The sequence below is a fragment of the Oncorhynchus mykiss genome, chromosome 12 (genome assembly GCF_057628025.1).
Source record: "Oncorhynchus mykiss isolate SJ-2025 chromosome 12, ASM5762802v1, whole genome shotgun sequence".
NCBI lineage: Eukaryota > Metazoa > Chordata > Actinopteri > Salmoniformes > Salmonidae > Oncorhynchus > Oncorhynchus mykiss.
In genome coordinates, this window is record NC_143033.1 from 34,961,864 (window position 1) to 34,975,000 (window position 13,137).

The 13,137-nt window shown below is 46.4% G+C and overlaps 1 protein-coding gene across 9 annotated transcripts in view; it reads left to right on the forward strand.

The window, feature by feature from the left end:
• abr (ABR activator of RhoGEF and GTPase) overlaps positions 1-13,137 on the forward strand; it is a 215,462-nt gene that overhangs the window by 105,964 nt on the left and 96,361 nt on the right. For 8 of the 9 annotated variants that reach the window (XM_036937431.2, XM_036937432.2, XM_036937434.2 and 5 more), the window contains 3 exons: positions 157-342; positions 5,245-5,352; positions 8,493-8,553. In XM_036937431.2, the coding sequence (XP_036793326.1) occupies positions 157-342; positions 5,245-5,352; positions 8,493-8,553 (355 nt within the window). Of the gene's footprint in view, positions 1-156; positions 343-5,244; positions 5,353-8,492; positions 8,554-9,280; positions 9,398-13,137 lie in introns of those variants that run through there. The other variant, XM_090192335.1, reaches the window with a different exon arrangement.

Sequence of the window (13,137 nt, forward strand, 5' to 3'; positions counted from 1 at the left end):
TCTCCAGTCTTTGGTCATGCTGCAGCGCCCACCCCTAATAATAAAGCACTGCTGAGCACCGCCCAGGATCATGATGATTTATGTGTTGAAAGCGTCAGTGCAGGTATACACACACAACACACACTAACTCTTTTCTGAATGTGTGTGTGTGTGCAGCCCATGCGCCCCCTGAAGGCGACAGCCACCACGTCCCAGCCGGTGCTGACCATACAGCAGGTAGAGACCATCTTCTATAAGATCCAGGACATCTTTGAGATCCACAAGGAGTTCTACGACGCCCTCTTCCCACACATCCAGCAGTGGGATGAGAAGGTCGCCGTTGGACACCTCTTCCAGAAACTGGTAAGGGTGGCAATCAATCAATCAATCAATCAACCAACCAACCTGTCAGTCAATCATTCAGCTGGTCAATCTATCAATTTATCATCAAGATTGATTTTTGATGGAGTTGAATTAGGTGTGTTAGTAGGACTGGGTTGGAATACAAACCTGCACAACTCTTGAGACTCCAGAAAGATGGAAGAACAGGAAGTTGGAGGACAACTTGGAAATCTAGTTCAAATTAATTGTATTCCAGTGTCTGCCTGCCTGCCAGTGCCCCCCCCCTTCCAAAGCATAATCTACTAGTCTTCCAACGATACAAGTGTTATTCAGACATTAGGGGGAGATAATTTTTATTAGAGAAAAATAGACTATAGTATCCTTAACAATGCTAGTAAAGGATACTATAATTATCACATTTCACATTGGATTTATTAACTACAAAAAGGTTAGCTGTATTTTTATATATATTCTGGTGCTGCTCCACACACCCAAGCTTGTTAGCTAGCTAGCTAACTCTGGTCCAGCATTTAGCCAACTTTCTGAAGTTCAACTTCAAATACATTCATTGATCCTTCATAGAAGCCGGTCATCCGTGGGTATGATTATGCGGGCCTAATTCAGGTGTCATTAACAACAAGATGCCCAGCGCTTCCTCCTAGCTCTCTCCCCACACGTAAAATTTCAGTCGCAAATCGCGCCCTGCACTTGTCTGTCCGAGCTGCTCAATCCGCTAAATGCCGGGTTTAAAAAATATATATTTCAGAGGTTTAAAAATGAACAGAAAGGAACAATATAAACAGTTGTTTTTGGGGTTCGATCTGAACCAGTTCAGAACTTTATTTTGCTGGGCAGAACAGTGGAACGGAACATTACATTTTTTTAAAAATTATTAACGAAATTATTGGAAAATTATTTTGATTCCAACCCCTGATTGTAACTGCATAGATTTCACATGTATGGTATCACCTCCCTCTGTTCAATCTATACCCCTCTAGGATAAACATTCAATTACACTGGGGTCTGCCCAGACATTAGTCTCTATTCTGCTCCTACTCCCCCATCTATCTCTCTCCCTACATCAGTTTCTCTAACAGGCTGATTTCTGACAATTAAATGTTCATGTACTGTAGGCTCTCGCTCTCTCGCTCTCATATATTTTTACATTTCTTATTATGTGTTATGAATCCAATTTGTATATAATGTACACCGTCTCTTTCCTGGATTACACTGCTCATTAAACCCCGGAGTGTGGAGCCTGATTGGTTTAGGGAACGGTTCCATGAATCTGATTGGGTTAGGAGTGTTCTGTCTCATAAGGAAGGTCTCTAAAGGAGTTAGGGCTCTCCATGTGATACAACACCACTCTGACAGAGCAGACTGATGTGATTAGCAGTTAGTACGGTGTTCCACTTAGTATGGTGTTCTGCATTTATGTGACTGTATTGTTTTGTCGTAGAAGCAAAGTTTTAACCTCCATTTTCAATTGGATAGAAAAGATTCTAAATGTTCATTATACTGACGTAACTGTATATTCGGTTAATTCATTTAGTACGTTTTCAGTGGAAGACATCAAATTATGCATGTGCAGGCGCACACACACACACCACAGATGTCTCGCCGACATCCATTAGCAGAATCATCCAGTTCCATCTGGGAGGTGTGTGTGTGTGTGTGTGTGTGTGTCGCATGGCGACTAAACATTTAGACAGGCCTGTCTGTGAGGGAGCCACCAAACAGTGTACAGATGGTGTCATAATTACACAGCACACTCCCCACTGCTCCCCGTGTGGGGCACTGGAGACACTACAGTAGAAACAGAGAGGGAGATGCAGGGGGATCAAACGAAAGAAGCAAGGGGAAAGAGAGAGGAGGGAAAAGAGAGAGGAGGGGAGTGGGAGAGGAGGGGAGTGGGAGAGGAGGGGAGTGGGAGAGGAGGGGAGTGGGAGAGGAGGGGAGTGGGAGGGGAAAGGGAGAGGAGGGGAAAGGGAGAGGAGGGGAAAGGGAGAGGAGGGGAGTGAGAGAGGAGGGGAGTGAGAGAGGAGGGGAGTGAGAGAGGAGGGGAGTGAGAGGGATGGAAATCGTCAGTGTTCCAACTCCTTTCTTTCCCTCTATTTATTTTTTTCTTTCTTTCTCTCTCCTATCCTCTCATACATTTTTCTCACCCTCTCCTATGTCTCAGGGTGTTTTCTAGTACCTAAGTGAGAGACGGAAGTGCTTCTGGTGAGAGACCGAAGTGCTTCTGCCAAGGATGTAAATGTTGCTAGGAGACAGCCTTTGCCATGACGACTGATTGGGTCAGAGGGTTCTCTCCAAATCTGCAGGGAAAGATGGGTACAGGGGAGCATAATGGAAGATGAGCCAGAAGGGGAGAGAGGAGAAGGGAAAGAATATTGATCTCTGCTTTGAAGTGTCCTCAGAGACCTCATGGTTTCTCCACTTCTCCTCTCCAACAGTGATAATGCTTCACACCACACGGGCAGAGGACGAGAGCGGGGGAGGGAGGGATGGGGGAGGCAGGGCAGAGCACACATACAGTAGCTTAACAAGTTCTAATTAATCTAACCTCTCATTTATTTCACAGACCCATACCTTTCTCACTCCCTCCATCAATGTCTTGACTAGCTCTCCCTTGTCCCTTCACTGGAGCTGTTTATGTATTCATATTCATTTCCTGGTCCAATTGCCTTCATTAGAATGCACAGAGAGGCCTGGGCGTTGCGACTGGCTGATTTGACTGTGCTCCAATCAGGAACGTGGGACCCGAAGCAGGGAAGGGCATTGTGGGGATGTGATTAGAAGGTGTCCAAGGGAGAGATAGCTTCTAGCCAGCGGAGCCGCGGCCCTGCTAACTCTGGTAGTGTGTTGGAGTTGATTTAAAATCAGTCCTGGACTCGATGGAATTTATAGTCTGCATCGTTCACAATAGATGTTCTTCACGCCTCTCAGGAGAGATCATTTGAATGGGTATTAATTTGGTGCCAAACAGGGGTGTCAAACTCACTTTGCCCCTGGGGACGCAAAATAGTCCTCTATCCATCTTTTTTTTATTTTGCTATGCACTCTGACTGTGAAGTTTTCATTTGGGGGATTCTTAGTGAGCTGGACACAGTCAAGAAACTGAATGAATGTAGGTCCATTATCATTACTACACTGTTTCCAATTTGGTTTTAGTCATTTTAAAGTATATTGAGTTACATTTTTATACAGTGTATTTGGGAAGTAGTCAGACCCCTTCCCTTTTTCCACATTTTGGTAAACGTTACAGCTTTGATCTAAAATGTATTAAATATACATTTTCCTCATCAATCTACACACAATACCCCATAATGACAAAGCTCCGAGAAAGGATTGTGTCGCGGCACAGATCTGGGGAACGGTATCAAAACATTTCTGCACCATTGAAGGTCCCCAAGAACACTGTGGCCTCCATCATTCTTAAATGGAAGAAGTTTGGAACCACCAAGACTCTTCCCGGCCAAACTGAGCAATCAGGGGAGAAAGGGCCTTGGTCAGGGAGGTGACCGATGGTCACTCTGACAGAGCTCTAGAGTGTCTCTGTGGAGATGGGAGAACCTTTCAGAAGGACAACCATCTCTGCAGCACTCCATCAATCAGGCCAGACGGAAGCCACTCCTCAGTAAAGGGCACATTGACAGCCCGCTTGGAGTTTACCTAAAGGACTCTCAGACCATGAGAAACAAGGTTCTCTGGTCTGATGAACCAAGATTGAAGTCTTAGTTCTGATGCCAAGCGTCACGTCTGGAGGAAACCTGGCACCATCCCTACGGTGAAGCATGGCGGTGGAAGCATCATGCTGTGGGGATGTTTTTCAGCGGCAGGGACTGGGAGTCAGGATCAAGGGAAAAATGATAAACTTAGCAAAGAACAGAGAGATCCTTAATGAAAACCTGCAACAGAGCGCTCAAGACCTCAGACCGGGGCGAAGGTTCACCTTCCAACAGGACAACGACCCTAAGTACACAGCCAAGACAAAGCAGGAGAGGCTTTGGGACAAGTTTATGAATGTCCTTGAGTGGCCCCGCCACAACCCAAACTTGAACCCGATCGAACATCTCTAGAGAGACCTCAAAATAGCTGTGCAGCGACTCTCCCCATCCAACCTGACAGAACTTGAGATGATCTGCAGAGAAGAATGGGAGAAACTCCCCAAATACAGGTGTGCCAAGCTTGTAGATTCATACCTAAGAAGACTTGAAGCTGTAATCACTGCCAAAGGTGCTTCAACAAAGTACTGAGTAAAGGGTCTGAATACTTATGTAAATGTAATATTTAACTTTGGTATTTTTTATATATTTTTTTATTTTTATAATAACCTGTTTTTGCTTTGTCATTATGTGGGGAATTGTATGTAGATTGATGAGAGGGGGGGAAAAAACAATAAGGCTGTGTGGAAAAAGTAAATGGGTCTGAATACTTTCTGAATGCACTGTATATATACATTTATTTAACTTTATTTATTTATCTCACGGGCTGTATTTTTGACATTCCTGTGATTGGGTTCCTCTTAGAGGGAGTTGAATTGCGTCATCCAATACCCCTCTCCAGTCTTGGGTGTAGTATGGGTAGTTCTAAACATAGAATATGTACATTTTTTATTTTTATTTTACCTTTATTTAACTAGTCAGTTAAGAACAAATTCTTAACTGCCTGTTCAGGGGCAGAACGACAGATTTGTACCTTGTCAGCTCGGGGGTTTGAACTTGCAACCTTCCGGTTACTAGTCCAACGCTCTAACCACTAGGCTACCCTGCTGCCCCTAAATAAAGGAAAGTTCATTTAGGAGTGGACTTCCAGACAACGTCATTTTCATTCTCCTCCTCTTCATCCTCCTCATCCTCCTCCTCCTACTTTTCCCGCTCTCCACGGTGTTAACATTGTGTCCTCTCCTCTGTGCTCCAGGCCAGCCAGCTGGGGGTGTACAAGGCTTTTGTTGACAACTACAAGACAGCGGTGGAGACAGCAGAGAAATGCAGCCAGGCCAACACCCAGTTCCAGAAGATCTCTGAGGTAGATGTTGGTCACACACACGTAAACACACAAAGCACACTCACCCCATGCACATCAGTTGTGAGGGCTGAAATGTGTACTAATATATGGTGTTGTGTATGTATTTGTGTGTGTGTGTAGTTTTGGGGCCGTGTGTTTTACCAGCCTGACAGTCTGCTGCATCAGCTCCATTCCTCTTCATTAGCTCCACTCAGCCTCAACCAGGCTCTGGGTGTGTGTGTGTGTGTATCTGGGTATGTGTGTGTATCTGGGTATGTGTGTGTATCTGGGTATGTGTGTGTGTGTGTGTGTCTGGGTGTGTGTATCTGTGTCTCTGGGTGGGTGTGTGTGTCTCTGGGTGGGTGGGTGTGTCTCTGGTAGAGGTCGACCGATTATGATTTTTCAACACCGATACCGATTATTGGAGGACCAAAAAAGCCGATGCCGATTAATCGGACGTTTTAATTATTATTTTTTTTTTTTGTAATAATGACAATTACAACAATACTGAATGAACACTTATTTTAACTTCTATAATACATCAATCAAATCAATTTAGCCTCAAGTAAATAATGAAACATGTTCAATTTGGTTTAAATAATGCAAGAACAAAGTGTTGGAGAAGAAAGTAATGTGTGCCATGTAAAATATGTGGCATGTAAAAAAGCTAACGTTTAAGTTCCTTGCTCAGAACATGAGAACATATGAAAGTTGGTGGTTCCTTTTAACATGAGACTTCAATATTCTAAGGTAAGAGGTTTTAGGTTGTAGTTAATATAGCATTTATAGGACTATTTCTCTCTATACCATTTGTATTTCATATACCTTTGACTATTGGATGTTCTTATAGGCACTATAGTATTGCCAGTGTAACAGTTTAGCTTCCATCCCCCTCCTCTCCCCTACCTGGGCTCGAACCAGGAACACATCGACAACAGCCACACTCAAATCATCGTTACCCATCGCTCCACAAAAGCGGCGGCCCTTGCAGCGCAAGGGGAATAACTACTCCAAATCTAAAAGCGAGTGACGTTTGAAACAGTATTAGCGCACACCCAGCTAACTAGCTAGCCATTTCACATTGGTTACACCAGCCATTAGGCTGATAGGCTTGAAGTCATAAACAGCGCTGTGCTTGCGAAGAGCTGCTGGCAAAACACACGAAAGTGCTGTTTGAATGAATGATTATGGGCCTGCTGCTGCTCAGTCAGACTGCTCTATCAAATCAAATTAATTATAACATAATAACACACAGAAATATGAGCCTTTGCTCATTAATATGGTCGAACCCGGTAACTATCGTTTCGAAAACAAAAGGTTTATTATTTCGGTGAAATACGGAACCGTTTGGTATTTTATCTAACTGTTGGCATCCATCAGTCTAAATATTCTTGTTACATTGCACAACCTTCAATGTTATGTTATAATTACGTAAACTTCTGGCAAATTAGTTCGCAATGAGATAGGCAGCCCAAACTGTTGCATATACCCTGACTCTGCGTGTAATGAACGCAAGAGAAATGACACAATTTCACCTGGTTAATATTGCCTGCTAAACTGGATTAGTAGTTATAACTAGTGATTATGATTGATTGTTTTTTATAAGATAAGTTTAATACTAGCTAGCAATTTACCTTGGCTTCTACTGCATTCGCGTAACAGGCAGGCTCCTTGTGGAGTGCAATGGTTAGAGCGTTGGACTAGTTAACTGTACGGTTGCAAGATTGGATCCCCTAAACTGACAAGGTGAAAATCTGTTGTTCTGCCCCTGAATAAGGCAGTTAACCCACCGTTCCTAGGCCGTCATTGAAAATAAGAATGTGTTCTTTACTGACTTGCCTAGTTAAATAAAGTTTAAAAAAAAATGGAAATCGGCACCCAAAAATACCGATTTCCGATTGTTATGAAAACTGGAAATCGGCCCAAATTAATCGGCCATTCCGATTAATCGGTCGACCTCTAGTCTCTGGGTGTGTGGGTGTGTCTCTGGGTGGGTGGGTGGGTGTGTCTCTGGGTGGGTGGGTGGGTGGGTATCTCGGTTCTCTGGGTGGGTGGGTGGGTGTGTCTCTGGGTGGGTATCTCGGTTATCTGGGTGGGTGGGTGGGTGTGTTTATGTCTCGGTGTGTGTGTGTGTATGTCTCGGTGTGTGTGTGTGTGTCTCGGTGTGTGTGTGTGTGTCTCGGTGTGTGTGTGTGTGTCTCGGTGTGTGTGTGTGTCTCGGTGTGTGTGTGTGTCTCGGTGTGTGTGTGTGTCTCGGTGTGTGTGTGTGTCTCGGTGTGTGTGTGTGTCTCGGTGTGTGTGTGTGTCTCGGTGTGTGTGTGTGTGTCTCGGTGTGTGTGTGTGTGTCTCGGTGTGTGTGTGTGTCTCGGTGTGTGTGTGTGTGTGTCTCGGTGTGTGTGTGTGTGTGTGTCTCGGTGTGTGTGTGTGTGTCTCGGTGTGTGTGTGTGTGTGTGTGTGTCTCGGTGTGTGTGTGTGTGTGTGTGTGTCTCGGTGTGTGTGTGTGTGTGTGTGTCTCGGTGTGTGTGTGTCTCGGTGTGTGTTTTTTGTGGGTGTGTGGGTGGGTGTGTGTGTGTGTGTGTCTCGGTGGGTGTGTGTGGGTGGGTGGGTGTGTGTGTGTCTCGGTGTGTGTGTGTGTGTCTCGGTGTGTGTGTGTGTCTCGGTGTGTGTGTGTGTCTCGGTGTGTGTGTGTGTCTCGGTGTGTGTGTGTGTGTATCTCGGTGTGTGTGTGTGTGTATCTCGGTGTGTGTGTGTGTCTCTGGGTGTGTGTTTCTGGGTGGGTGGGTGTGTGGGTGTGTTTCTGGGTGGGTCCTGCTTCTATACCACAGGAGGTTGGTGGCACCTTTATTGGGGAGAACGGGTCTGTGGTAATGACTGGGGCAGAATGAGTGAAACGGTATCAAACACAGAGGGGTTGGGTTAAATGCGGAAGACACATATCAGTTGAAGCATTCAGTTGTACAACTGACTAGTTATCCCTCTTTCCCTTTCCATGGTTTACAGGTGTTTGATGCAATTCCTTGTTCCGTTCCGGCCATTATTATGAGCCATTCTCCCCTCAACAGCCTCCTGTGTTCTATACCGCTAAATTCCTATACCACTAAAATATTATACCACTAAACCTGTAATACACCAGCAATCACAATTCATTCATTTTCTTCCAGAACCTGAAAGTAAAGGGTCCTAAGGACTCGAAGGACTGTAACACAAATGTCACTATGGAAGGTAAGAGATGAGTTCTAATCTAGATGTGTGTCAGAAGGCTGCTATGGCTCTTTCAGACTCTGTAGCCTTGTCTCTTCTGCTTGTGTATGCAGCGGCAGGCTTAGGGAGGCCAGGCTCCCTCCTGTGCATGCTCGCTTCTCTCTCTCTCGCTCTCTCTCTCTCTCTCGCTCTCTCGCTCTCTCGCTCTCTCGCTCTCTCTCTGCCTTTCCCACTCCTCTCTCTCTCTTTGCCTTTCCCACTCCTCTCTCTCTCTCTCTCTCTCTATCTCTCTATCTCTCTCTCTCTCTCTCTCTCTCTCTCTCTCGCTCTCTCTCGCTCTCTCTTGCTCTCTCGCTCGCTCTCTCTCTCTCTCTCGCTCTCTCTCTCTCTCGCTCTCTCTAGCTCTCGCTCTCTCTCTCTCGCTCTCGCTCTCTCTCTCTCTCTCTCTCTGCCTTTCCCACTCCTCTCTCTCTCTCCTCTCTCTCTTTGCCTTTCACACTCCTCTCTCTCTCTCTCTCTCTCTCTCTCTCTCTCTCTCTCTCTCTCTCTCTCTCTCTCTCTCTCTCTCTCCTCTCTCTCTCTCTCTCTCTCTCTCTCTCTCTCTCTCTCTCTCTCTCTCTCCTCTCTCTCTCTCTCTCTCTCTCTCTCTCTCTCTCTCTCTCTCTCTCTCTCTCTCTCTCTCTCTCTCTCTCTCTCTCTCTCTCTCTCTCTCTCTCTCTCTCTCTCTCTCTCTCTCTCTCTCTCTCTCTCTCTCTCTGACTATGGGTGTTGGAGATGGACAGAGAGGGGAGGCAGAGAGAACAGAGAAGGAAGTGTGAGATGGAGATTCTACTGGTACTCAGACTGTGTTGTAACTGCACATACGGTAATGTGTGTGTGTGTGACAGTACATTTGAAGTAACTTGTGTGTATAGAAAAGCCTTTGTAATCTGTCTTTAATCCTGTACTGAGTATTTTGTACGTGTGGGGTGTTTTCTGATTCTATAGTGTTGTGTAGCATTAACAATTGCACCTGCCTGTATGTCTATATGACTATATATGTAAGGTTCTTTCTTGGCTGGTACTGTGAATGGGTTAGTGTGGATGTTGCATGCTAAAGTTCCTGGTGTGTGACAGTGTCTTAAATGTAGCCGGGTGTTATTAGTTAATGAGCTGTTTTGTATTCTGGGTAAAGACAGTCGCTACTCTCGTTTCTTGCCAGGTTCTCTCTATCCTCTCATTTTTGCTCAGCGGGAGAGGGAGACAGTCTTTGTGCTTTCCCGCTTCTGGCAGTAGACGTGTGTGTGTGTGTGTGTGTGTGTACATATCTGTGTGATGATTTTTACATGTCTGTGGTTGTGCTCACACCTTTCTTTTTTGCATGGTAGGTGGTTAGTGTGTGTTTTTGGTTGTGTGTGCCTGTTCAGAAGTCTACCTGTTTTTACGTATATTTGTCCCCAACGTTGTGTGTGTGTGTGTGTGTGGGGGGGGGTTTAGTGTTGGAAGTTGCGGTGGGATTATCCTCCCCGGCTGGGTCTCCTGTCAGTCTGTCATATCAGCAGACAGACAGCACTCGCCTTTTAAGGTGAAAAGTTTGAGAACGTCAGAGGGAAAAGAAAAGGGATGAACGAGGGGGATGAACGAGGGGGATGAACGATAGAGGTGGGGAAGACTGAGTGTAAGAGGAAAGAGAGGGGGAACAGAGTGTGGAAGAAGATGGAGGAGGATAGTGGTGGAAAAAGGAGGTGGAACCCACTGGACACAGACATCATTTCAATGGAATTTAATTGACATGGAAACCAGGTTGATTCAACCGGTGTGTGTCCAGTGGGAAGAGGCTGTGGAGGTGTGTATGATTGCTCCAGTAAATGATGGATGGGTCTCTTTATAAGCAGAGCACGTTGTCAGGACTGACTGTCCCAGACTTCCCCCTCCTCATACACACCATACTTATCAACTGAGTACCATCACCACGCCACTCCAATCAGTGTGTGTATGTGCGGTGTGCGCTCATGTTTTGAGTGTGTGAGCGTTTGAGGGATGTTAAACTGCTCTGTCCGTATTGGGTTAAGCCTGGCAGCAGAGCAAAGTGGAGAAAGACCAAGAGAGAGAAGGACAGTAAAAAGACAGAACGATATGCAGGAATATTTGTAGTACGTGTGGTACAGCCAGACAGTAACAGTTCAAGTAGAGGTAGGCTTTCGGTTGAACGTTATGAAGTGGAAATGGTTGTCTGTGAAGTCGACACTCTGTTAGTGCTGATGATCAGTTATTCCCGGTTGAGTTAAACTTCACACCGTTCCATCCCACAGATGATAAAGGCCACGTTTTAATAGTTGTATAAATAAAGTAGTATAAACACGTTTAATAATGCTCCCTGTGTTCCCTCCCTCCCTCCATTAATAATGCTCCCTGTGTTCACTTCCTCCCTCCATTAATAATGCTCCCCGTGTTCCCTCCCTCCCTCCATTAATAATGCTCCCTGTGTTCACTCCCTCCCTCCATTAATAATGCTCCCTGTGTTCACTTCCTCCCTCCATTAATAATGCTCCCTGTGTTCACTTCCTCCCTCCATTAATAATGCTCCCTGTGTTCCCTCCCTCCCTCCATTAATAATGCTCCCTGTGTTCCCTCCCTCCCTCCATTAATAATGCTCCCTGTGTTCACTTCCTCCCTCCATTAATAATGCTCCCTGTGTTCACTTCCTCCCTCCATTAATAATGCTCCCTGTGTTCCCTCCCTCCCTCCATTAATAATGCTCCCCGTGTTCCCTCCCTCCCTCCATTAATAATGCTCCCTGTGTTCCCTCCCTCCCTCCATTAATAATGCTCCCTGTGTTCCCTCCCTCCCTCCATTAATAATGCTCCCTGTGTTCCCTCCCTCCCTCCATTAATAATGCTCCCTGTGTTCACTTCCTCCCTCCATTAATAATGCTCCCTGTGTTCCCTCCCTCCCTCCATTAATAATGCTCCCTGTGTTCCCTCCCTCCCTCCATTAATAATGCTCCCTGTGTTCCCTCCCTCCCTCCATTAATAATGCTCCTTGTGTTCCCTCCCTCCCTCCATTAATAATGCTCCCTGTGTTCCCTCCCTCCCTCCATTAATAATGCTCCCTGTGTTCCCTCCCTCCCTCCATTAATAATGCTCCCTGTGTTCACTCCCTCCCTCCATTAATAATGCTCCCTGTGTTCCCTCCCTCCCTCCATTAATAATGCTCCCTGTGTTCCCTCCCTCCCTCCATTAATAATGCTCCCTGTGTTCCCTCCCTCCCTCCATTAATAATGCTCCCTGTGTTCCCTCCCTCCCTCCCTCCATTAATAATGCTCCCTGTGTTCCCTCCCTCCCTCCATTAATACTGCTCCCTGTGTTCCCTCCCTCCCTCCCTCCATTAATAATGCTCCCTGTGTTCCCTCCCTCCCTCCATTAATACTGCTCCCTGTGTTCCCTCCCTCCCTCCCTCCATTAATAATGCTCCCTGTGTTCCCTCCCTCCCTCCCTCCATTAATACTGCTCCCTGTGTTCCCTCCCTCCCTCCCTCCATTAATAATGCTCCCTGTGTTCCCTCCCTCCCTCCCTCCATTAATAATGCTCCCTGTGTTCCCTCCCTCCCTCCATTAATACTGCTCCCTGTGTTCCCTCCCTCCCTCCCTCCATTAATACTGCTCCCTGTGTTCCCTCCCTCCCTCCCTCCATTAATACTGCTCCCTGTGTTCCCTCCCTCCCTCCCTCCATTAATAATGCTCCCTGTGTTCCCTCCCTCCCTCCATTAATACTGCTCCCTGTGTTCCCTCCCTCCCTCCCTCCATTAATAATGCTCCCTGTGTTCCCTCCCTCCCTCCATTAATAATGCTCCCTGTGTTCCCTCCCTCCCTCCCTCCATTAATAATGCTCCCTGTGTTCCCTCCCTCCCTCCATTAATACTGCTCCCTGTGTTCCCTCCCTCCCTCCATTAATAATGCTCCCTGTGTTCCCTCCCTCCCTCCATTAATAATGCTCCCTGTGTTCCCTCCCTCCATTAATACTGCTCCCTGTGTTCCCTCCCTCCCTCCATTAATAATGCTCCCTGTGTTCCCTCCCTCCCTCCATTAATAATGCTCCCTGTGTTCCCTCCCTCCATTAATAATGCTCCCTGTGTTCCCTCCCTCCATTAATAATGCTCCCTGTGTTCCCTCCCTCCATTAATAATGCTCCCTGTGTTCCCTCCCTCCATTAATAATGCTCCCTGTGTTCCCTCCCTCCCTCCATTAATAATGCTCCCTGTGTTCCCTCCCTCCCTCCATTAATAATGCTCCCTGTGTTCACTCCCTCCCTCCATTAATAATGCTCCCTGTGTTCCCTCCCTCCCTCCATTAATAATGCTCCCTGTGTTCCCTCCCTCCCTCCATTAATAATGCTCCCTGTGTTCCCTCCCTCCCTCCATTAATACTGCTCCCTGTGTTCCCTCCCTCCCTCCATTAATAATGCTCCCTGTGTTCCCTCCCTCCCTCCATTAATACTGCTCCCTGTGTTCCCTCCCTCCCTCCATTAAGAATGCTCCCTGTGTTCCCTCCCTCCATTAATAATGCTCCCTGTGTTCCCTCCCTCCCTCCATTAATAATGCTCCCTGTGTTCCCTCCCTCCCTCCATT